This window comes from Ochlerotatus camptorhynchus, unplaced genomic scaffold (genome assembly GCF_037179485.1).
Source record: "Ochlerotatus camptorhynchus isolate MF236.1 unplaced genomic scaffold, CSIRO-AGI_Acam_v1.1 ptg000330l, whole genome shotgun sequence".
Taxonomy (NCBI): domain Eukaryota; kingdom Metazoa; phylum Arthropoda; class Insecta; order Diptera; family Culicidae; genus Ochlerotatus; species Ochlerotatus camptorhynchus.
This window is the reverse complement of record NW_027040818.1, coordinates 10,883,416-10,905,831: the sequence shown is the minus strand read 5'-3', so window position 1 is coordinate 10,905,831 and position 22,416 is coordinate 10,883,416. Positions and strand designations below refer to the sequence as shown.

Here is a 22,416-nt window from a genome sequence, read left to right as displayed (position 1 = left end):
TTCGTAAAAAGACTCCACACACCTCTACCAGCTGATGTGCCAAGGTCCGGTAAAACTATCCGTACGATGTAAGCCTTGTGATCGGTGAAAGCAGTAGTGCAGAAGTAAGCATTCCTTAGCCATCCCCGCATGGTTGCGCGTACCAGAATCCTGTCCAATCGTGATGCAGAATCGTGTCGCAGTAATGAATATTCTACTCGAGTTCCATTCAGATTTGTCCACGTATCGGTGAGTTTAATTGAAGTCATCAATCGTTTCAACGTTGGACTCGGGTTACCGGAGCCGATGGCATCCCTTTCGTTCACCACGCAATTGAAGTCACCTCCAAATATTGTATAATTAGATGCCCGTTGCAAGTAAAATGGCACGATGGAATTAAAGAAGCTTTCGCGGTTACTCCTGTTTTGTGAACCAGATGGAGCATAAACATTCACAAAGGTGACCTCCCCTATCTGGAAAGAGATCAAACGGGAATCTAGACTACGATGCACATTTTGGTATTGGATGGTTGTTTATATTGATGGTACAAATGTTGTAGCTTTTTAGATCCATTTTAATGACGATTTTTAGACCTGGAAGGCCTCTTGCTTTCGGTAGTCTTGGGTGATCCCGGACGTTTGAATGCAGATTCCGAATGATGGTTACGGGTGCATTGATTTTCATTGGAGATCTCTCGCTGGTTCCAGTTAGGTGATTTGAGAATTTTCTCACTCACATCAATCACTTCTTGGACGAGTTGAGATGACCGCTGTCCCGTTGGGGAGGCAGCAACAACAGTATAGCGGAGTTAGCAGTAACAGCAGCAACGAAATTATCAACAACAGCAGTAGCAGCAGCGGAGCACGTCTCAGCAGCAGTTTCGGTGGTGTGGAAGGCGGTGTTGGCTGGAGTGAGGACTGGCATTGGAATTTCGTCCTCGATCGAACCGAAACGTTCGCTTGGCGATATGTCCCTCGAAATACTTGTTGCAGTTGTTGGATGTCCAGTTTCAGTTGGTGCCTCAGGTGAATTCAGTTTTTTTTTCCTCACGCAATGATTTTGCATATTCGGAGCACTTCATGGTCCATTGCACCCTTCGGTTGCAGTGACGGCAAGTGGGGATCTGGTTTTTGTGTGTGACGAGGGTCATATGTGAGATATCTGCGTATATTGTCACATACGACGGAATGGGTTTAGAAATGCGCATTCGAACTATTCTCACTCCATTAGGAACCTTGTTGAAAAGGTTCCTGCAGTAGTCATCTTTTATCGACAACACCTCACCAAACTGCGTCATCTGTTCTGCGATAATATGGTTTGGCATATCAAACGGCATATCATGCAGCTTAACATCCGTTGCTTCATGAAGAACGGAATACGGTAGGTGATGTCTTTGTACTCCACCGTGTGCTTGAGGTTGTGCTCTTCAGCGAATTGTTCTGCAGATTCTATTGTATCCATCTTGATGAATACGTACGATGTGATGTTGTTGAGCTGCAATCCTCGCACTTTGCACCAATCAAGCTGAACATCGTTCGGGATGAAATTGTCCACTCGGGACGGTTTGGGTTTTGCTGGCATGACACTAAAGTCAATCACGCATAGTTGGCGGTTGGCCATGTTTGTGGTGTGTGCTGGTTCCTCTCGGAAAAGGGTAGCAAAACTCATCGGACGGGTGTCCGGAAAAAGTAAAAAAAAAAACACAACTTTTTTCTCTGCCGTAGTATTACTCGTCCGTACACTGTAAGGGCTAGGTGTCAACTATGACAACAGTCACTTCGACTCTCGGAATAAGCTCAAATTTTTTCCTGATTTGTCATACAAAATTCATCGGTTTTTCCCGGTTTTTTCCCGGTGACTCAAATTTCCGGCTTTTCCCGATTTCCCGATTCACTGCTTTAATTGTTTATGAGATCAATTGCAATACATCTACCAATCTTTTCGGAAAAAAATATGAATGGTCAATAATTGGATCATATTTGCACTTTTGGTCCTGGATTATCGTCTATGGCGATAATGCCTGAAGGTATGCAACGTTTCAACAGCTGCTGCGTATATTTTGCTACGATAATTAACCGCATCAAATAAATTCAATAAAATAGCTGATATCGTAACTTACGTTTAATCATCTAACATAATCACTCAATGATCATTCTTGCTGATAAATGTCATTCCAAGATGCATTTAGCCATGTTTTATGAGTGTGCAATAATTAGATACAAAGTGTGCAATAATAGAATGTCAAAGCAAATGATGCGTGCAGCAATTGGACTCTGAGGGACATTCAAAAGTTTTATTATACAGAATGATTTTAACAATATAAATTGTTGATGAGCGCTGTGAATGCTTCATGAATCACATTCAAAGGTTTCTTGAGGAATTCCAACTTCAAAAACGATTTCAATCTAATTAAAATCCAAAATAACCAAAAGTACGTGCTCAGCTATACAACAATTGGCAAATTACCCTAACAAATTTTTCCGTAAATAATTATGGTCAATGGTTAGGACGTGTTGAGTAAAAATTTCGCATTTCCCATATTAATTCCCATGTAAACTTCAAAGGCCAGTGCAGAATGAGCTAACATTTTGCGAGAATTATCAGGATCTGAGTTGATATTGTTTGAGCTTGGTGGAGGAAAATCGATATTCTCACCCTTAAACTAACTAATGTCAAATAGCAAGTTGCTGTTCAGAACTGCCGCAAAAAAAAACCTACCTCTTCTCGCTTTTGCCGAACGGTGGCACATCCTTCCACAATGATATAGAAATCGTTCCCTGGCTCGCCTTGCCTCACGATCGTTTCACCATCCTCGAACGAAACCGGTTCCAGTGCATCCGCCACGGTGAGTCGTTCCCATTTGTCCAAGCTCTCTGCAATCAAAATCATCACAGTGGTTATAATCTTTTCCGTTTTCTAGCTTATAGTATGCAATTCCAAACTCACCCAAAATCGACACCCGCGATAGGAACTCTTCGTACATCTTCCGCTTCCGGATGGTTGATCCCATCAGAATGCGCCGGTAGCTGTCCCGATCGATGCCCCACAGTTTGACGTCGGTTTTGGCACGTACCGTGGCGGCTCGCGGAGTTCCATAGATCAGGGCCAGTTCGCCGAAGCTTCCGCCCTCGCTAATTGTTGTTACCTGCTCGTTATTTACGAAAACCTGTGTGGCACGTGTGGGGTGAAAAAAGACAAACATGTTATTGGTAGATTGCCCAGCATTATGGTCGCGGTGGTGGGTTGACGCGGAAAGTTCTGCATAGTGTTATAATGGAAATGACGAGAAGGCGGATAAATTGTTATGATGGATTGCATGTAACCCGTTGTGTACACGAGCCTGCCAGTGTACGAGAAAGTTTGAGAACATCGTTTCCTACTCGGTTTAATTAATTCGAGAGGTTATGAAACGGTAGTCGGTAGCTACTAGTTAGTAGTATTTAACACTCGCTGCACATTGCCATGCGTTTCCATTGGAAAATATTTACACAAACAATTTCAATGAACTAAACACCAACCGTCAGGATTGCAAATGCTTACAGCTACTTGTAGAAATTATGAAACTATGAGATATTGTAACGATATCTAGCGTTTCAACGATTTACTCTGCGCATTACCAAAGTTAAGTGAACCAATTTATCGAAATTAAAAAAGTAAAAGGTTGTAATAACTAACAAAGGCAATTTCAAATGCGCCGAGAAATTTCAATACAGTCGAGCTATTAACAAAAGACAAAATCGATTAAGAGAATGAATCAGCGCAGTTAGGCCCTTATGATTCTGAACGCTAGATATTTTTTCATTTGTAAGATGCAGGAAGAGGAGGTAAAGTTTGTGTATGATCCATAAAACCTGTCAATGTTGCTTTCAAAGGGTCACAATTAGAGATTTGAGTTGTAATGAGTAATCGCGATGATTGAGCGCTCATCATTTACCTTCTCTTCCTGCATCTTACAAATAAAAAAAATATCATTACAATATCTCACAGTTTCATAATTCCGAATAATAACATTTTAGCAGTTATTGAGCAATTGCAAGTCTGCCAACCATCATCTCGCATAGAAATGATCTCGTTGAAATGTTTCATTCACGATCGAACAGCCAAAATTCCCCAAATGAATGGTTGCACCTATCAATTAAGCCATCAGCATGCTTACGCGCTCTTTCCCATCCACTGCCACCACCCCGGGGTATAATTGATGCACCGGAGCAGCATCTGGTGCCCCGAAAAGTGAGCACTACAATATTTCTTCGCTGTCAGTTTACAATTTGATTGAGGTAGGTAAATAAACAAATAAGAAGCTCGCAGTTGAAGAAAGGAACACCTCATAAATGTGTGTGTGTGTTTTTTTTTATGACGCTGCTGCTGATGGGTCGAACATTCCCAATTGGCACCCGGTCTATTTTGGGAGAATTTATGCATTTGTTGATTATCCTGTTTGTTTGGGTATAATTGTGTACACGTAGGATCATCGTCAGTTGACGGATTGATGATTAACAACACTCAAGCAGTGCGCCAGTTTGCATACAATTAATTTACCTACTCGTGATTACTTTTTTCCCTACGTGTGTTTGATTGATTTTGTTCAAGAATGTTCATTTTATGTTTTTTTTTCCTGAATTTATTCAAGGTTGTCGATCGTGGTTCTTGATCGAGTATTTGAAATTCAAACTTACAATTTGGTATGTCAGAATGCATTATTACTTTCATAGAATAAGACCTGTCTCGTCAAGGTTGCAAAACGACGAAATTTCGCGTGAACTCCAGAAACTTCAAACATTTGTTTAACGATTCGAGCACCGAACCAATATCAGATGTTTCACTGTTATGGGCCCTATTATGCAAGTCGAGTCAAGCGTTACTGGTATAATTTATTCAAGGTGCAGGGACTGCATTTCATGGCTCACAGCAGTTTAAAACGTATCTAGTATGAATAATAATTTTGGATTCGAGGACTATACAAATTGTAGAATTAAATACAAAATAGACCAGTAGGAAAAATGGCTCTAATGTTTGCCTTTGGATCTAAGATTGGGCCCATCGCTAAAAATCTGATATTTATCAATTTATCTAGATGCATGCGTCATTGGGACGGTACTAATTGATATCTTTGGTCGTTATTGAAAATTTAGTCGATTGCTGAATTTATATATGGACCCAAATTAGGGGAATATAGGCTGACATTACATCCATCCATCCATCCATCCGCTACTTGTGTACTTCGGATGCTGCTGATGTGGTGCGCCTTGTTCCGAAGGGCATAGATACCGCCAACTTGACGTTTGTTTCTTACATGATCGGATTGGACCCTAATCTGAAGGAATTGGCGTTGGAACCCTCGACTTGGCCCGTTGGTATCCGTTTACGGAAGTTTGTCAATTTCCCAAAAAAAAAAACTGATGCTTCCTGTCGGATTGACGGACCCCGCGACGCATGTTAAAAAGCACATTGGAGGCCACTTCTCAGCTCGACACAGTCCGGTCTATTGCTGCCAGCGTTCATCATAGTCGTCGCGGCCCTGCTGTCGAGACTGTAGTTGACGTCCTCGAGCCTGCTTTCCCAGGCAAGTACGTTCTTTTTCATGAACTCTCACTTCCTGAACGTGCTTCCGATTCCAGCGTATGTCCGTTCGAGGACACTAGTTGTTGCAATATACCAACGCATATCCCTTCATCACTTTTCAACGCTTCATCTTCACACCACTCTTCAAAACAAACAAGCTCATCGTCATCTGACCCGGGACGCCCTACACATAGCAGTACGGAAGCCCCTGACTAGAGATGGATGATCCACTCCCGAGCTGTTCTAAAGAACCGATTCACTAAAGTGAGCTGATGACCTGAGGTTCATTTTTTAGGAATCGCAGCTCATCAGCTCACTGATATCACGAGGCTAAACCATTCCATCGGAAGTTTTCAGAAAATGACTCATTACTCCACTTACACATTGAACAGCCACCGCGTAAACCAAGATGCACGCGTAATACAACATGTGCCTGCTGATCGATAGCATCAACGGTAAAAGCAAACTTCCAAGTGGCTGTATGGTGTTACACGATGTTAAATTTCTACTGGTATTATCCACGTACGGATTTACGTACCCGGCTCTTATTGCTAATGTTACTTCTCCAGCATATGTGCTCTCACCTCTCCTCTAATCATTCTCTGGAAGAGCAGAAAATCCGCACAACAGCAAATAACCGAAAAGCGAAATGCAGCTCTCAACCTCACAGCTCAGCTCTGGATCCGAATTAGAGATGTGCGATCCGCTCCCGAGCAGTTCTAAAGACTTGATTCACTAAAGTGAGCTGATAACCCACGATTTAATTTTTAGGAACCGCAGCTCATCAGCTCACTGATATAACAAGTCAAGAACAACTCCACACTCTACTTACGCATTGAACAGCCACCGCGTAAACCAAGATGCGCGCGTAATACAATATGTGATCGATATCATCAACGGTAAAAGCAAACTTCTAAGCGACTTTATGGGAGAGAGACATATTTACATGTTTTACACTATGTAAAATGTCTACTGATATTATCCAATGTATTTACGTTCCCGGTTCTTCAGTGGCGTCGCGTCCACATGTGCAACCTGTGCACGACACAGGTGCGAATAATAAAAAAAAAAATGCGTTTAGATTTTTATAGATTTCATGGTCACATTATAGCTGTACTTCTTTACTCCAGATCACAAGTGAGCATGAATACTCTATTTCTATTGCTTCAAAAAGGATTAAATTCAGTTCGGATGGTCTGCCTAATCCCTAATGCATTGATTTCTAAGCATACCGATATCTCTACCATGACAAAACTCGTTAAATAGTGCACCTAAAAGCGAGCTTTTTTGGGTGACGGGTGGCAAGTTTGTGAATGGTCAAATGCCTGATGTAAGCCAAGCAGACCTTCTATCACCTCTTGAAACATACCACAAATTTTCCACAATACATGGTGGTTTGCACCACTAGTTGTAATTGAAACTTTCAGCAGTCACGCATCAAACGGGAGCAACACGGAAACAGCATTCTGGTACGCTTTGGACTTGTATCATACTTGCAGACCGGTTTGAATGTGTGAGTTTAAATTGGAAGAACATTTGTGATGTATGGGTGCCTAAAGCGTGCATTTCTCGCTGTGCACTTGGATATCTGATTGCAGGCAAAGAGAGTCAGAAAGAGATCGCAAAAACTCGCTCTCACTCTCTTGTCAGTTGTAAATCTCTCAATTATTACCGATGGTTGCGCCGGTGCGACTGTCAAAACTTATGAGCTTCCCCTGGTTCATTCTGATAGTGTTGTTCTGATGAATAAAGAGTTGATTAATTCAAGTTTGCTACCCATAGGACTTCATGAATTTTCTCTAGATTTTGACACTTTTTTGATACAAAAAAAAATGTTTTCGGAAGTGTTTGACGGACATTCTTAGCCTTGCAAGAATTATTTAAGTTTTGAAATTCCTACTACTTCGGTTAGCGCGAAAAGGACCATACAGGTTTTGTTTACACAAGATGATAGGCCCTTCAAATGTTACGTTAGGTAGTGATTAATATAGTAATTGAGAATATGTCCCTCGAATTAATGGAGCATTGAAAAACAAAACAAAAACTAATAGGGGAAATGTCGACTTTGGCAATACCTTAACTTATTTATCGTCAGGGGGTAAACAAAGTCTTAAAACACTCAAATTTGGCCAATAGATGCTCTGAAACACAATCCCCCTTATTCTGCGAGTCACGTGACTCTCTGTCACCGGTGAGGTGACAATTGTCACCTCGTGTGAGGTGACTCTCCATGTAAATCAAATGGAGAGTCACCTCACACGAGGTGACTATTGTCACCTCACCGGTGAGAGAGAGTCACGTGACTCGCAGAATAGGGGGGAATGTATCCACATGCCAAAATTGAGCTCTCAAAGATGTTGTTTACCCTCCTGACGATAATAGAATAAGGTATTGCCGAAGCCGTCAATTACCCTATGTGGTAGTAAACTATAACGAACAAAGTTTGGTGCACAGGTAAACAAATGAGGCACGCGACGCCTCTGCGGTTCTTATTTCTGATGTTATTGCTGCAGCATATGTGCTCTCATTTCTCTTCCCGGAAGATCCACACAAAAGCAGATAACTGTGAAATGCAGCTCTCCACCTCACAGCTCAGCTCCGGATCTGAATCATCGACCCGAATGATTCACTGGGAGCTGTTCAGGATGACAGCTCTCGGATCCGTCCAGCTCTTCGGATCTTTTTTTTTTCTCTCGATTCTTCACGATTCTGCGGATCTGAGCCGAGAATGGTGAGAGCAATTTTGCTGGAGAATTAACATCAGCATTAAAATCTGTGTGTACACTGAATTGCATAGCATGAGAAAAGGCGTCAATTCTATCAATCACAAGCGATAGAGTTATAGATTGGTAGTTCTGTTGATGCGTTAGTGGCGTTTTCAATTGAAAAGTAGTGCAATGTTGTAAGCTACGGATTTATTGGTTTAGATTACTTTTACTTTTTTATGTAGTTTTAAGGTCACCAAAACCAGTTATTTCTTTCACGATTTCGAATTTGTATCAAAATTTCTATAATTTCAATGTCAGCTGAAGAGCTGTTCAAAAGAATCAACTCCCCTTATTGAGCTGTTTTGCCCACCTCTACCCCTGACCCGCCTAGCTCAGTCGAGCCCGCAGCCGTCATGGAAAATATCTCGCAGCTTTCTCGTTCCTGCCACCCAAGTCGTCCCGGCCCTGAGTCTAGTACTGGCGATGGGGTCTTCCAAGCTGCCTATCATGGCAAGTATCCTAACAGTAACGGTAATTCTCGCTCTGAAGAACTTTCGTTCCCTAGGAGTTCCAGTACCATCGATGCCTGGATTTATTATCAAAACGTGAGAGGTTTGAAGACTAAACTGGACGACATTTTTTTTTGGCATCTCTCGACAGTACCTACGATGTCATTATGCTAACGGAGACAGGATTAGACGACAGCATCAATTCCCTGCAGATTTTTGGAAATTCATTCAACGTTTTCTGTTGGGATCATTCCCATTTGAATTGCGACAAGCGCTGCTTTGGTGGTGCGATCATAGCCGTTGCCGAACGACATGGCAGCTCGCGCATTGATACGAACAATGGCAGGAGACTGGAGCAAGTGTGTGTTTCTGCCAATATTCGTGGTCGTCGATTCCTGATGTGCAATATTTACATTCCACCGGACAAAAGCTGTAATGTCGATCTAATTGAAGAACACATCGCCATCGTTCGTGAACTCTGCGACAACGCTTCTTTGGATGACACGTACTCGTGTGCGGCGATTACAATCAACCTCGTACTGCCTGGTTGAAAATGGAATTCGTCTTGCTTCTTCGACGCTTTTGACTCCGGCGAGTCCAGCGTTATTCAACGGTATGGACTTCTTGAACCAGAATCAAGTTAACGTGCAGCTGAATAATTTAGGTCGCACACTCGATTTGGTTTTCGCACCCGTGGGTAGCTCTTCTGTAGTATATTCTGAGGTTCTAGGGACGACAATGTTAGCCTCCCAGCCCGAGTGCAGATTGACGGTGACGAAATCGAGATGGTCGATGAACTCGTGTATTTGGGCTCACTGGTGACCGCCGAAAATGATACCAGCAGGGAAATTCAAAGACGCATTATGGCAGGGAATCGTGCCTACTTTGGACTCCGGAGGACGCTCCGGTCGAATAAAATTCGCCGCCGCACGAAGTTGACTGTCTACAAGATGCTGATTAGACCGGTGGTCCTCTACGGCCACGAGACCTGGACTATGCTCGTGGAGGACCAACGTGCCCTTGGTGTTTTCGAACGGAAGGTGTTGCGTACCATCTACGGTGGAGTGCAGATGGATGACTGAACGTGGAGGAGGCGAATGAACCACGAATTGCACCAGCTGCTGGGAGAACCATCCATCGTCCACAATGCAAAAATTGGGCCACTACGGTGGGCTGGGCACGTCGTAAGAATATCGTACGACGACCCAGTGTAAATTGGTTCTAGAAAGCGACCCAACAGGAACAAGTAGAAGAGGCGCGCAGAGGGCAAGGTGGATCGACCAAGTAGAAGGCGACCTGCGGACCCTTCGCAAACTACGAGGCTGGCGAACTGTGGCCATGGATCGAGTAGAGTGGAGACGACTTCTTGGGACAGCAGAGGACAACAAGGCCTTAGCCTGATTGGTAAGGTAAGTATGGTTCGTTGGCGCAGGAGGTGCGCTTAGTCCACCACAAAGCAGGCTTTGAGATCCGGAACTGGGTTTCCAATGCACCAGAAGTTCTCCACGCTCTGGGATCTAAGGAAAGAGTTCTGGGAATCATCTGGTATCCGGGCATGGATGAGTTCACATTCTCAACGATGCACCGTGAAGAGATGATGCCGTACTTGTTCAAGGGAAAACGACCGACGAAAAGGCTCGTCGCAAGCTGCGTGATGGGATTCTTCGATCCGCTCGGACTACTATCGTCATTCACCATCCACGAAAAAATAATAATCCTATGCCTGTGGCGTTCCAACTGCGACTCCATTTCTTAGGAAATCGACTCCATTTCTTAAGGATTATGGAAGCGGTGGAAAAGTTTATTGCAGTAGGTTGAAGCCATTAGAATTTCCCGCTGCTATTTCGGTGGTGCCAGGTCGACCGTAGTTGATTCGAACAAGGATACGGCTGCGTAGCATACTTGAGCCTGGAGTTGTTGGGTGCTGTTCTGGGGGCTTGGATGAGTCAAACGATCCTGGGCACGCACTCATATCAGATTAGTCGCACCGTCTTCTGGATGCATTTTCGAACCGTGTGCAGTTGGCTCAATTCCGATCAACACCGATACAAGCAATTCGTTGCATTCCGGGTTGATGAGATTCAAGACCTGACGTAGGTTGAGGATTTTAGATGGGTTCCAACCAATATGGACATCGCAGACGTACTGACGAAGTGGGGACAAGGTCCGCTGTTGCAAACTGAAGGAGAATGGTTGAATGGGCCAGCGTTTATGTATCGGCCGCAAGAGATGATGATTGAAGAGACGGACGAGGAAGCAAGAGGTATTGTGCTGTTCCACGGGGTGATCGACGTCGAACCGATTTCTCGCTGGACAAACTATAACCAACTGCCGACGAAAAAGAAGAGGAAAGCCGATAGTGACCACACCAACTACGGCGAAGCAGCGGCAGCTGATCCAAGCGACGGCAGCGAATTACGCGCAGGGATGCCAAAAATACACAATTTATACAGATTTTTTAGCAGTTTTCAAACCAATAATCTGTATATACAGACATACAGATTTTTTTATTGTGTAAAAGTATATACAGATATTTTGAGGTATGTCTTTAATTCAGCTAAATTTTTGCGTTAGTCTTACTTTCATTTTATCGTAACCTTGCCTCAAGAGTTTAGAACTCAATGAACTGGATTACCGGGGTGAAGTAATCGGGCACACACAACTTCATGACAGCACTTTACGTACATGCAATTACCTACGTCACAAATTGCGTATATGTACGTTGTTTTTTTGGATTACTAATCTAGAATGATCTTATGACGGTAAGCACCAGCTGATATTATCCTCGGTTTAAATCCCGATAACGAATGTTGGGTTGATTTGGTATCGATGGTGCTATTAACCAATTCAATCTTAAGCAAACATTAGGCAGATTTTCCAAACAGGAACGGTATTAAAAGTAAATCCAAGTTGAAGCTTACCGCTGTTAATGTATTCGGCGCAAAATGTACTTATACGATTTGGACCAAAAGCGCCCTTTTATGACCGATACCGCACTTCCAACACTTCTTTGTTTATTTTGGAGCGAAATACGCAATATTAAAACTATGCAGATATTGATACAGATTTTTCGAAGAAGAAATACAGATGAAAAGATTACAGATTACAGATTTTCTTTTGACAACCCTGATTACGCGTCGGTGAAAGCATCACGCGGACAGGAAGAGCTCCAGCAGACGGAAACAATTCTTTGGCGGCAGGCACAGTGGGACAGTTTTCCGGACGAAATGAGCGTGCTCACGGACAACTTGAAGCGAACTCCGGACGGAACAATGGATCATCGAGTGCAGTTTCGAACCCCTTTGGATACGGTTGTGTTTTAAGTTTGTTCTCTGTTTTGTGCGTGCGTTCGCTTTCATAGTTTTCGGTTGCATATTACCGGATTAGCGCTGGCTCTCTGCCTCCCGGACGGTTATACGTATGTGATTGGTGGTTTTCTCGCTCTCCGGGAAGTTTTAGAATCGAGAAAGAAAACGTGATTCATCATGTTTGCAAGCATCAGAAGAGATGTTGCTGTCTGCGTTGTTTGATTTTTTTGTGCGTGAAAGAGCTCGGCACGATCGGTGTTGATGTTGGTTCGCTTGCAACTATTTTTGCAAAAAAATTAAGTGTTTTCGAACGAAATTGTTATCGAAAGAGTACCAAAAGTACTTCTGAACATATTCCGCAGTTGGGTGTGGTGAAATTCGTGAATTCGCGGTTGATTTTCAGTAAAAAATCCGTATCACAAAATTTCTCACCGAGTTCCCTCACTGTCAGAGGTATTCTTTTTAGCCAATTTATGATACATATATTTTTATCTATTTTTTGTCTCTGTCAGAAAAATTGGTCAATCGCTTTTGAAATGATATTTTTTAAGGATTCAATTAATAAATTATCAACACAGATATCATCACAGATTTTCTGGACAAAAACTAAGATGAAAGAAATTTTTGAATACAACTTTGTCTCAGACGTCATTTCGATTAGAAGTGACGTTTTCGTGCTTTCGCCATTTAGAATTTGTTTGCAAGTTTAAAAATGGCTGAATTTTATAAAAAATATGAAAACGGAAAAGGTCGCATCTGACCAACTCGTCATTTGGCGTGGAACTGCTCTATGGTCAAGCAAAACGAAGGAACGTCCTTACCTCCACTTCGCCGATGTCGATCACGTAGAAGTTGTCGCCCTCGTCGCCCTGCTGTATGATCGACTCGCCCGGCAGGAAGTTGCACGGAAACATCGCATCGAAAATGTCCGACCGTTCGTTCTCGTCCAGGTGGGCAAACAGGACATTCTTGGCGATGGCCTTCGACAGGGCGGCCATTGTTTTGTAGTCCTTCGGAACGACCTTCTTCACGTAGCTGGTGGCATCCTCCTCGCTGACGGGTTCGGCCGAAATGCCGCCACGTCGCCGAACCGGTGGGGCCGTGGTCTGTGGCATCGGGCTGAGGTCATCCAGATCATCCGGGCTGGCGGCCTGTTTACTGGCATCCAGTTTGGCTTGTTCCTAATGGGGGAAAAAAAAGAGATAAGAAGACAACAGAAACCTCAATTAGTATACACCGATGACAACGCGTGCGAAACGGAAATGGTAATTATCAAATTTGCTGTATCAACTCGCGTGTCGCGAGAACGATGGGAAGAAGGCGAGGGGGTTGAGGATAATTTATTGACTCTATCGGTTTGTGTCTGACGGTTGTCAGAAAGCGGGATCTTCTTCGGTTGGGTGTGGATCGGATGGGTCGGAAGATGGGGGATGATGGAAGTGAAAGCCACAAAGCCACAAATTATCGAGCGTAAATTGGATGAGTAAATATTGACGATGAAAATTTCTCCGGGGGTAAAATTTATAGCATCAAGCAGCGGTCAGGTTCTCGGGTTTTCCGAGAAATTTTCAACCAGGTAGTTCTTCCAACACGGGTTTAATGTAATTCAATGTATGTTGTAGTTAATTGTAATTGAGTTCGGCTTGCAGCGTTGAATTAAATGAGCACTAGCAAAAGAACGGGGGCGGTTGTGTTGCAGTGCAGCGTACAGCTAGTGTGAATGTAAAGGACAGCCGACAAATTGAATTATGCATTCAACAACTGTGCAAGCTTTTCAGTTCGTACCGACCAAGTAGCAACAACATTCTGCCAGCGGAAGATGGCTGTCGTATGTAGGGTACTTGCATGTGGGTATGGGAGGTGAGGCGATATTTTTAGAATTAGTATCATTCGTGTTGTGCAGGCTTCATGTTTACGAGCAAATAACGATTCGCTCTATTATACTCCTAATAGAGATAAATGATTGAATTTATGCTGGTGGGTACGTATTTATTACTATGTAGTCAGAGGAAATCAACTACGTGAATGTAGGGATCGATTTTGCTAGTCGAGCTTCACATTTTGAGTAACTCAAGTACACTCACCACACAATTATGGGTCACGTACTTTTACAAGAAATTTATCAGATACTTTATTGATGTGGTATCGTAATTCCCAACTGACCAATAAAAATAAATTAATAAGCCCACGGCTCGTTCAGCTAATATAATCGTCGTCAATTTGAAACTTATGCAACGTCCATCCTTCTAGCAAGCTAAGTAGTGATCTCGAGGGTGCCATACTCATAAATTAATTAAACTAATGCCGCACGTCATCATGCCGTCGTTGTAAGCGTTCCGGTCATTCTACACCAATACATCAAAAGATAATTTCCGTTGCAATCCTTACCGAATAGAACCATATGTGGCTCTAGAACAGGAACCAAATCCAATAATAAAGAAGCTTCCTTCCAAGTGGAAACTATTCCAACCTTCTCCCCATGCTACCGCAGCACGCAGAGACATGTATTGCAGAAAATGAAACAGCTGTTGAATTTCCCATCGGTGCCATTATTATGGAACTAACCAATCCCCTCCACTCTTCACTCCTCGTATGTGTAGTAGGAGGGATTATGAATGGTTCGTCTTTTTTGGATTTATAACGTCCCACTGGGACGCCGGCTCTCAACTAAGTATTCTTTGTTGTTAATTGAGAGCTTTCTATGCCTGTACCATTTTTGCATTAGTATTATTAAACCGGACCGGGAATCAAACCCAACCGCCTGCAGCATGGTCTTGCTCTATAGCTGGCCAATATGAACGGTTCTAGGAGTTTATCCAACAACGGCTACTTCACCCCTGCTGATCGATGAACTGTCCATCAGTGGAAGTAATTTCGTTTAGATGATGCGTATTAATTTCGGAATGCATGCCAGAATTATGCGACCACAATTTATGGATGATAATGCAATTTGAATAACGGATTAGCCAAATGGAATATTCATGCCAGAGCGAACTTGCAAATTTGCACCAAAAACGACGAACGAGATTTTAATCGGTGTAAACATTGTTGGCTCTGTTGATGATCACCTGTTGAGTTGAGAGTGTGCAAATGAACATTTGATTACGGTTGATAGATCGTCGGTGGAAGCGAGACATGGGCGTACCCAGGGGGTCAGACCTTTTTGACCCAAACAATTATTCACTTCGATAGATCGACATCATGCGTATGCGATTGCAGATGAGATTTCGACCTCCTTTGTGACCTTAGACGGGTTGAAACAAGGCGATGTCATTTCAAACTTACTATTCAACATAGCGTTTAGAGGAGCGATTAGGAGCGCCATAATCACACGGTCGTACATGCTTCGTTGCTTTGCGGAAGATATCGATAACATCGGAATAGAGCAGTGGGAGAGGTGTTTGCTTCTTTTAAGGGCGCTAGCAGAGTGAATGCGAGAAGCCACGAGAATGAATAATTCTTGCGTTCAGAATCATAAGGGCCTAACTGCAATGATCGATTTTCTCTACGCATTACCACAGTTCAGTGAATAAATTTATCGAAACTATTTCAATACAGTGTGGTAAAAGGATGTATTAGCTAGCAAAAGCAACATCAAACGCACCGTTAAATTATAATCCAGCCGAGTTATTAATAAATGAGAAAATCGATGAAGAGAATCGACTACCGTAGTTAGGCCCTTTTGATTCTAAACGCTAGAATTATAAATAATAAAAATCCCTTTAAATCTTTAAAGCGCCACACAAAAAACGTCATAACTTTCATAGAATAACATCTAGCAATTCTCAACAACCTTCGAAATATGCGTCTTCGTGTGTTCTAGAAGTCTTTCGAAGGTATTTAGTTCTCAAAATAAAATCGAAAAAAAATGTTTAATTTTTTAGAACCGCCCCAACTAAATATCGAAAAATGTTTATAGAATGATAGATTGATAAGAAAGAATTTTGATTCCTTCAGTGAAGTTGTTTGAAGATAAATTATAACTTTGTAGACGCATGTATTCCTCTAAACCATAAACAGCGGTAAACTCGCGACCCGCCAATATTGAATACAGATGTTATACAAAAAAAAAAAAAAATGCCATGATTATCTGAAACCCAATAACAAAATGACATTGAAACATCCAAACTTAAGTGTTTCACCAAAAAAAAATAAAAAAAATATGCCGATAAAGGTAAACGACAAAATTGTGTTGATAGGTCGTCAAAACGCACAACTAGCCTTATAACAATAATGTAAAATTAAAACTAAAAATTACCAAATCCAGGGCTGTTATAAGATTTTCTAAATTTGATCCGCGAAATCCGCGATTTCTCAAAAGAAATCCGCTACTCATTGCTTATAGCATATTAGATTTTTGCCTGCTCTCAACTTAGTGTTCTTTGAAGTACTTTCACATTTTAATTGAGAACTTTCTTTTCTATGCTGGTACCATCCAGACTGACGCTCGTTTTTATTGTCTAACTGTTCATTTTAATCATCGATTATATTGATGTTTTTTGTTGTGTAAATTTACCATAAATTCGCAACTTTGGTTTTACCCGTACTGCTTGATGATAACGATCCTGCCGCGCGTCGAAATTATCGTGCCTGCTGCAATCCCCGCCAAATTCTGGTTGATCTCCCCGGATGATGTGCAGAAAATTGTGGGTCGCTGTCTTGATCTATCGTCACCGTGTGATGTGATCCGCTTGGTTCCGAAAGGAAAAAATGTTTCGAACATGTCGTTCGTTTCATTTAAGATCGGTCTAGATCCATCGTTAGAACAACATGCGCTGCTTTCGTCGACTTGGCCGGACCAGCCAAAAAACTCTCGCCAAACTTTGAACTAGCCAGTGGACAACGATCAATTTGGAGCTCTGTACTGCGGACGGTGGGAACCCTAGGGTTCCCATCACAGGCGAGTATTGTTTTGTAAATTCGTCTCCTCATACCCTCAACCGTTTTATGTTGCAGCCTGGTGTATCCCCAGTCGATCCTGTTTGGCTTTACTACCAGAACGTCCGAGGTGTTAGGACTAAAATTGACGACTTGCTTTTGGCTGTTATGGAGTGCAATTACGACGTCATCATACTGACAGAGACTGGATTAAATGACTGCATCGATTCTCTGCAAATTTTCGGATCATCGTTCACCGTATTTCGCTGTGATCGTTGCCGCAGGAACAGTGATAAATCGAGCTTCGGAGGTGTACTGATTGCAGTCCATCACCGTTACCGTTGTACTCAAGTTCAGACGCGCCACGGTGAAAGATTGGAACAGGTGTTTGTTGATGCTGTTATTGGTCGTAATCGCTTGCTGATTGGTGCTGTGTACATCCCTCCTGACCGTAGCCGTGATGCAGAGCTGATAGATGAACATGTGGCCTCCGTTCGTGAACTGTGTGACAGCGCTTCGTTTGATGACCAGGTGCTGATATGTGGTGATTACAACCAGCCCCGCCCTACAGTGGTTGCAGAATGCAGACGGCGAGGTGTTTCTGGCTGCAACGTCAACTGTACCTCCAGTAAGTGCTGCTTTGATTGATGGAATGGATTTTTTGAATTTGTATCAAGCTAACTGGATTCGTAACCATTCTGATCGAACACTTGATCTAATGTTTTGTTCGACCAACTGTGGGGTAGCCGTAAATGAGGCTGCTATTGCACTGTTACCTATAGATTTGCACCATCCTCCGCTGGAAATGTTTCTTCCCGTTCAAGCCAGGTGCCAGATTGATGATCCGCACCATGCTGACTGTGAGCCTACTTTTGATTTTGGCAAGATTGACTACGGCCTGCTTCGAGAGTACCTTTCTACGATTGACTGGGCTTGTCTGAATTGTGAGGATGTTAATGAAATGGCTTCTGCTCTATTATTCAACAGTGGTTGCAGAGGAATGTTCCACCCACTAGGCGTCCATTTTCGCCTGCCTGGAGTACGCCACTGTTGCGAGAGTTGCAACGTTAGAAAAATGCCAAACAACGTAAGCATCGTGGTCTACAGTCGTCTGACAGCAAGCTTGGATTCCAACGTGCAGACTAATCTTCGGAAAAATCCAAAAAGCTTTTGGAAGTTCGTCAATAGTAAGCGGAAAAGTTCATCTGTACCGAGCAACGTGAATTTTGACGACGTCGAAGCGAAATCTTCTACTGAAAGCTGCGAACTGTTTGCCAGATTTTTTGCTTCTGTGTTTGACCAAACTCCTGCCTCTGAAATCGAAACTGAGTCTGCTGCTTTAGACATTCCCATGGACTTCATTAGTCTGTCGACATTCGTAGTTACTCCTGCAATGATCTTATCTGCTGCCAAAAAGTTGAAAAGTTCGCTTTCTGCTGGTTCCGACGGTATACCATCGATTTTGTTTTGCCGCTGTGCTGTTGACTTAGCTGAGCCACTGTCTGCAATTTTCACCCGGTCGCTCGATGAAGGGGTTTTTCCTGAGGTATGGAAGCAGTCATTTATGTTTTCCGTCTTCAAAAATGGTGACAAGAAAAACGTCAGGAACTACAGAGGAATAACGAGCTTATCAGCTGCGTCAAAGCTGTTTGAAATAATTGTCAGCGATATGATTATACGCCAGTCGCACAGCTATATTTCTACCGTTCAACACGGTTTTATGCCTGGAAGATCGGTCACGACGAATCTACTAAGTTTCACCAACACTTGCATAACGGCTATGGAAAGCAAGGCTCAAGTTGATGTCATCTATACTGATCTGAAGGCGGCTTTCGACAAGATCGATCACAATGTGCTGTTGGCTAAACTGTCACGTCTCGGATCATGCTCTAAGCTAGTGTCTTGGCTGAACTCTTACCTAACGGGAAGGAAACTCCGCGTTAAATTTGACTTCTGTGTTTCTTCGACCTTCTGCAATACATCCGGTGTTCCCCAAGGAAGCAACATGGGACCATTATTGTTCACACTGTTTTTCAACGACGTTGCTTCGAAATTAGGCTTGGACTGCGTGATTATCTACGCCGATGATCTGAAAATATATTTAGTTATTCGTTCAACTGAAGATTGCCACCGTTTGCAACATCTTCTAGACCTATTTTCTGACTGGTGCCATCGGAACAAGTTAATGATTAACGTACCGAAGTGCTCTGTTATGACCTTTCATCGTTCAAAACAACCGATATTGTTCGATTATCGCATCAAGGGTACTTCACTTAAACGAGTTGAAGTGATTTCTGATCTCGGAGTTGTGCTGGATCCAAAACTGACGTTCAATTCTCACTAAACTTCGATAATTGCCAAGGCGAATCGACAGTTGGGCTTTATTTCGAAAATTGCAAAGGATTTTACGGATCCATATTGCTTGAAATCCTTGTATTGGGCGCTGGTACGGCTAATTCTCGAAACCGCTTCTGTTGTTCGAACTCCAAATGATGTTTCCTGGACCTTAAGGATTGAACGTGTACAGCGACGATTCATCCGGCTAGCACTGCGTCATCTACCATGGCACGATCCGTTGAACCTCCCTGCCTATCCCGATCGATGTAGACTGTTGGGCATGGACACCCTTGAAAGAAGGCGAAGACTACAACAGGCGACATTCGTGGCGAAGTTGCTAAATGGTGAAGTCGATTCTCCCCGGCTACTTTCTATGTTGGACTTTCGTGCTGCTCAACGTCCTCTTCGGCAGCAGACAGATTTCACCGTACTTTGTTTGGATATAATGAACCAATATCGTCGATGATTCGAGGTTTTTCGGTGGTGGAGGATCTCTTTGAGTTCGGCGAAACTTCTGGTCGTTTCACTAGTTTGTCAATTTTGTAACTGTTTTGAAAATGTATTCTCATATTCATTAAAACCACATATGTCAGATGAATTACAAATAAATAAATCCTATGCCCAAGAAAGTAGAGAAATTTTCCAACCCGAAAAATTAATAGACCGGACGGGAAACGAACTCAGTCGCCTCCAGCATGGACTTACTTTGTCGCTGCGCCTTTACCGACTAAGCTAAAGGAGTATCGTTTGTAACCTTAGAAAAAATAAAATTAAAAATACCATTGTATCATCTTTAGTATGTTTAGTATAAATTCTGAGTAATTAGTGAACATAATAAAACACGCTTACATTATGAGATTCTATTGAATAATACCGGCCTAGATTTGATGAAACATTATTTAAAAAAAAAATTAATGTATTTTCATTTGAAATGCAAATTTTCTTGAAACTTAATCTCTCTGACGTATTTTGATGTCCTAAATGTTGTAGTTAATTTGGCTCTAGTTTTCTCAAAGCACCCTGCACATAATCGAGAAATTACCAGAGTTTCATAAGTCACACTTGTTGGTCACGTCGCGGTTGAGTATTTACATGGATATTCCTTGGGGTTTGTCCAATGGTGAGACATTTTCATGATATATATTTTTTATTTCTAATATGAACCTAGCACTTTTCGTTGTCATAACCGAATCTTATATATGTGACTTTGTGGATCATGCACGACTTATTACTATGTATGCCGGAAATTATAGGTTTTCCAAATCGTCCAGGACATCAGTTGATTTGTTCTACTAGATCAACCAAGACTACAATAATGTCTGTAGTATCGAAAAATGTCCAATCAGATTCAAAGTGACTATGCGGATCTTGCATGATCTATTTCCGAGTAATCCAGATGTTCAAGGTTCTTCAAATCAACGTTCAGATAATTTGATCTACTAGATCAACCGAGATTGGGACAATGTCTTTAGTATCGTAATATTTTCAGACAGATGCACAGTGTCTATGTGGATCATGCATGAACTATTGTCATGTATACCAGATGTTTTAAGTTCTCCAAATCGTTCTACCAAGCCGGAGGCGGTGGGTTCAATTTCAGGTCCGGTCGAGGGAATCTTTCGGGCTGGAAATTTTCTCGACTTTCCTGGGCAAAATAGAGTGTCATTGTGCTTGTCACACAATATACGAATTCATGCAGTGGCATTGGCATCGAAAGCTCTCAATTAATAACTGTGGAAGTGCATTTAAAACACTTAGTTGAGAGCACGCAATAAGCTTGAAATGTGAATAAGAAGAAGAAGAAATCGCTCTGGAGTTCAGATGATTTATTCTACTAGATCAACCATGACTGGGATAAAGTCTTAAGTATAGAAATATGTCCAAACAGATTCATAGTGTATATATGGATAATGTTTAATTATTTCCACGTATACCAGAGCATCAAGGTTCTCCAGATCGTCCTGCAGTTCAGATGATTTGTTTTACTAGATCAACAAAGACTAGGATAATATCTGTAGTATCGAAATATCGAATTGAAAATCCTATAACATTTGGCATACACGGAAATAGGTTGGCATAATCCACATAGACACTGCAAATTTGTTTGGGCATATTTAGATACTACAGATATTGAATTAGTCTTGGCTGATCTAGTAGAAAAATAATCTGATCTCCAGAATGATTTCAGAACCTATAACATCTTGTATACGTAGTAGTAGGTCGGGCACAATCCACATTGACACTTTGAATCTGTTTGGACATATTTCGATACTACAGACATTATTGCAGTCTTGGTTGATATAGTAGAAAAAATCAACTGAACTCCAGGACGATTTTTTAGAACCTAGAATATCCGGTATACATGGCAATTACTCGCATATATACGATTCGTTTATGATTTGACAACGAAAAATGCTATGTTCATATTGAAAAAAGGAAAATGTCTCACATTGGACAGACCTCAGGGAATTTCCGTTGTAAATCCGAGTGACTTATGGAATTGAGATCATTTCTCGATTATTTGCAGGATGTTTGGTTTGAACCGGTAAAAAATTGAGAGCTAAATGAACAACACAATTGATGACAGCAAAATAATCCGGGACGGAAAAGTTACAATGGTTGTGACTGCACATCAGCGCCGCCTACAAGGTACTCTCCAAATTATATGCCGCCGCCTGTCACCATTTGCAAAAGAGTTCGTGGGGCGGGATTCATGGGTGCCCGCTCTACCACGGATTAAATTTTCGCGATTCGGCAGGTTCTGCAGAAATGCCACGAATACAACGTGCCCACACATCATTTGTTCATCGATTTCAAATCCGCATACGACACAATCGATCGAGATCAGCTATGGCACCCCGAGTTCAGATTGACGGTGACGAAATCGAGGTGGTCGATGAGTTCGTGTATTTGGATCTAAGTAAATATGTAGATACGTCACTTGTGATATGATAAATAATGGATTCTAAACTGTGCTTATTAAATAAACTATGTTTGTTTAACTTGTATCATTTTTTATTCAACGCTAAGCAGCAAGGTATTTTATGCCTAACGTCCATTATGCCTAACGTATATTATGCCTAACGTCCATTATGCCTAATGACTTTATGCTTAACGTCCATTATGCCTAACGTC

At 42.2% G+C, this 22,416-nt stretch overlaps 1 protein-coding gene across 5 annotated transcripts in view; it reads right to left on the bottom strand.

Annotated features, from left to right (window-relative positions):
• Positions 1 to 22,416, bottom strand: part of Pka-R1 (protein kinase, cAMP-dependent, regulatory subunit type 1) — a 173,369-nt gene that overhangs the window by 20,234 nt on the left and 130,719 nt on the right. For all 5 annotated transcript variants that reach the window (XM_065230540.1, XM_065230541.1, XM_065230543.1 and 2 more), the window contains 3 exons: positions 12,888 to 13,247; positions 2,926 to 3,145; positions 2,698 to 2,852 (listed from right to left, as the gene is read on the bottom strand). In XM_065230540.1, coding sequence (XP_065086612.1) covers positions 2,698 to 2,852; positions 2,926 to 3,145; positions 12,888 to 13,247 — 735 coding nt within the window. The remainder of the gene's footprint in view (positions 1 to 2,697; positions 2,853 to 2,925; positions 3,146 to 12,887; positions 13,248 to 22,416) is intronic.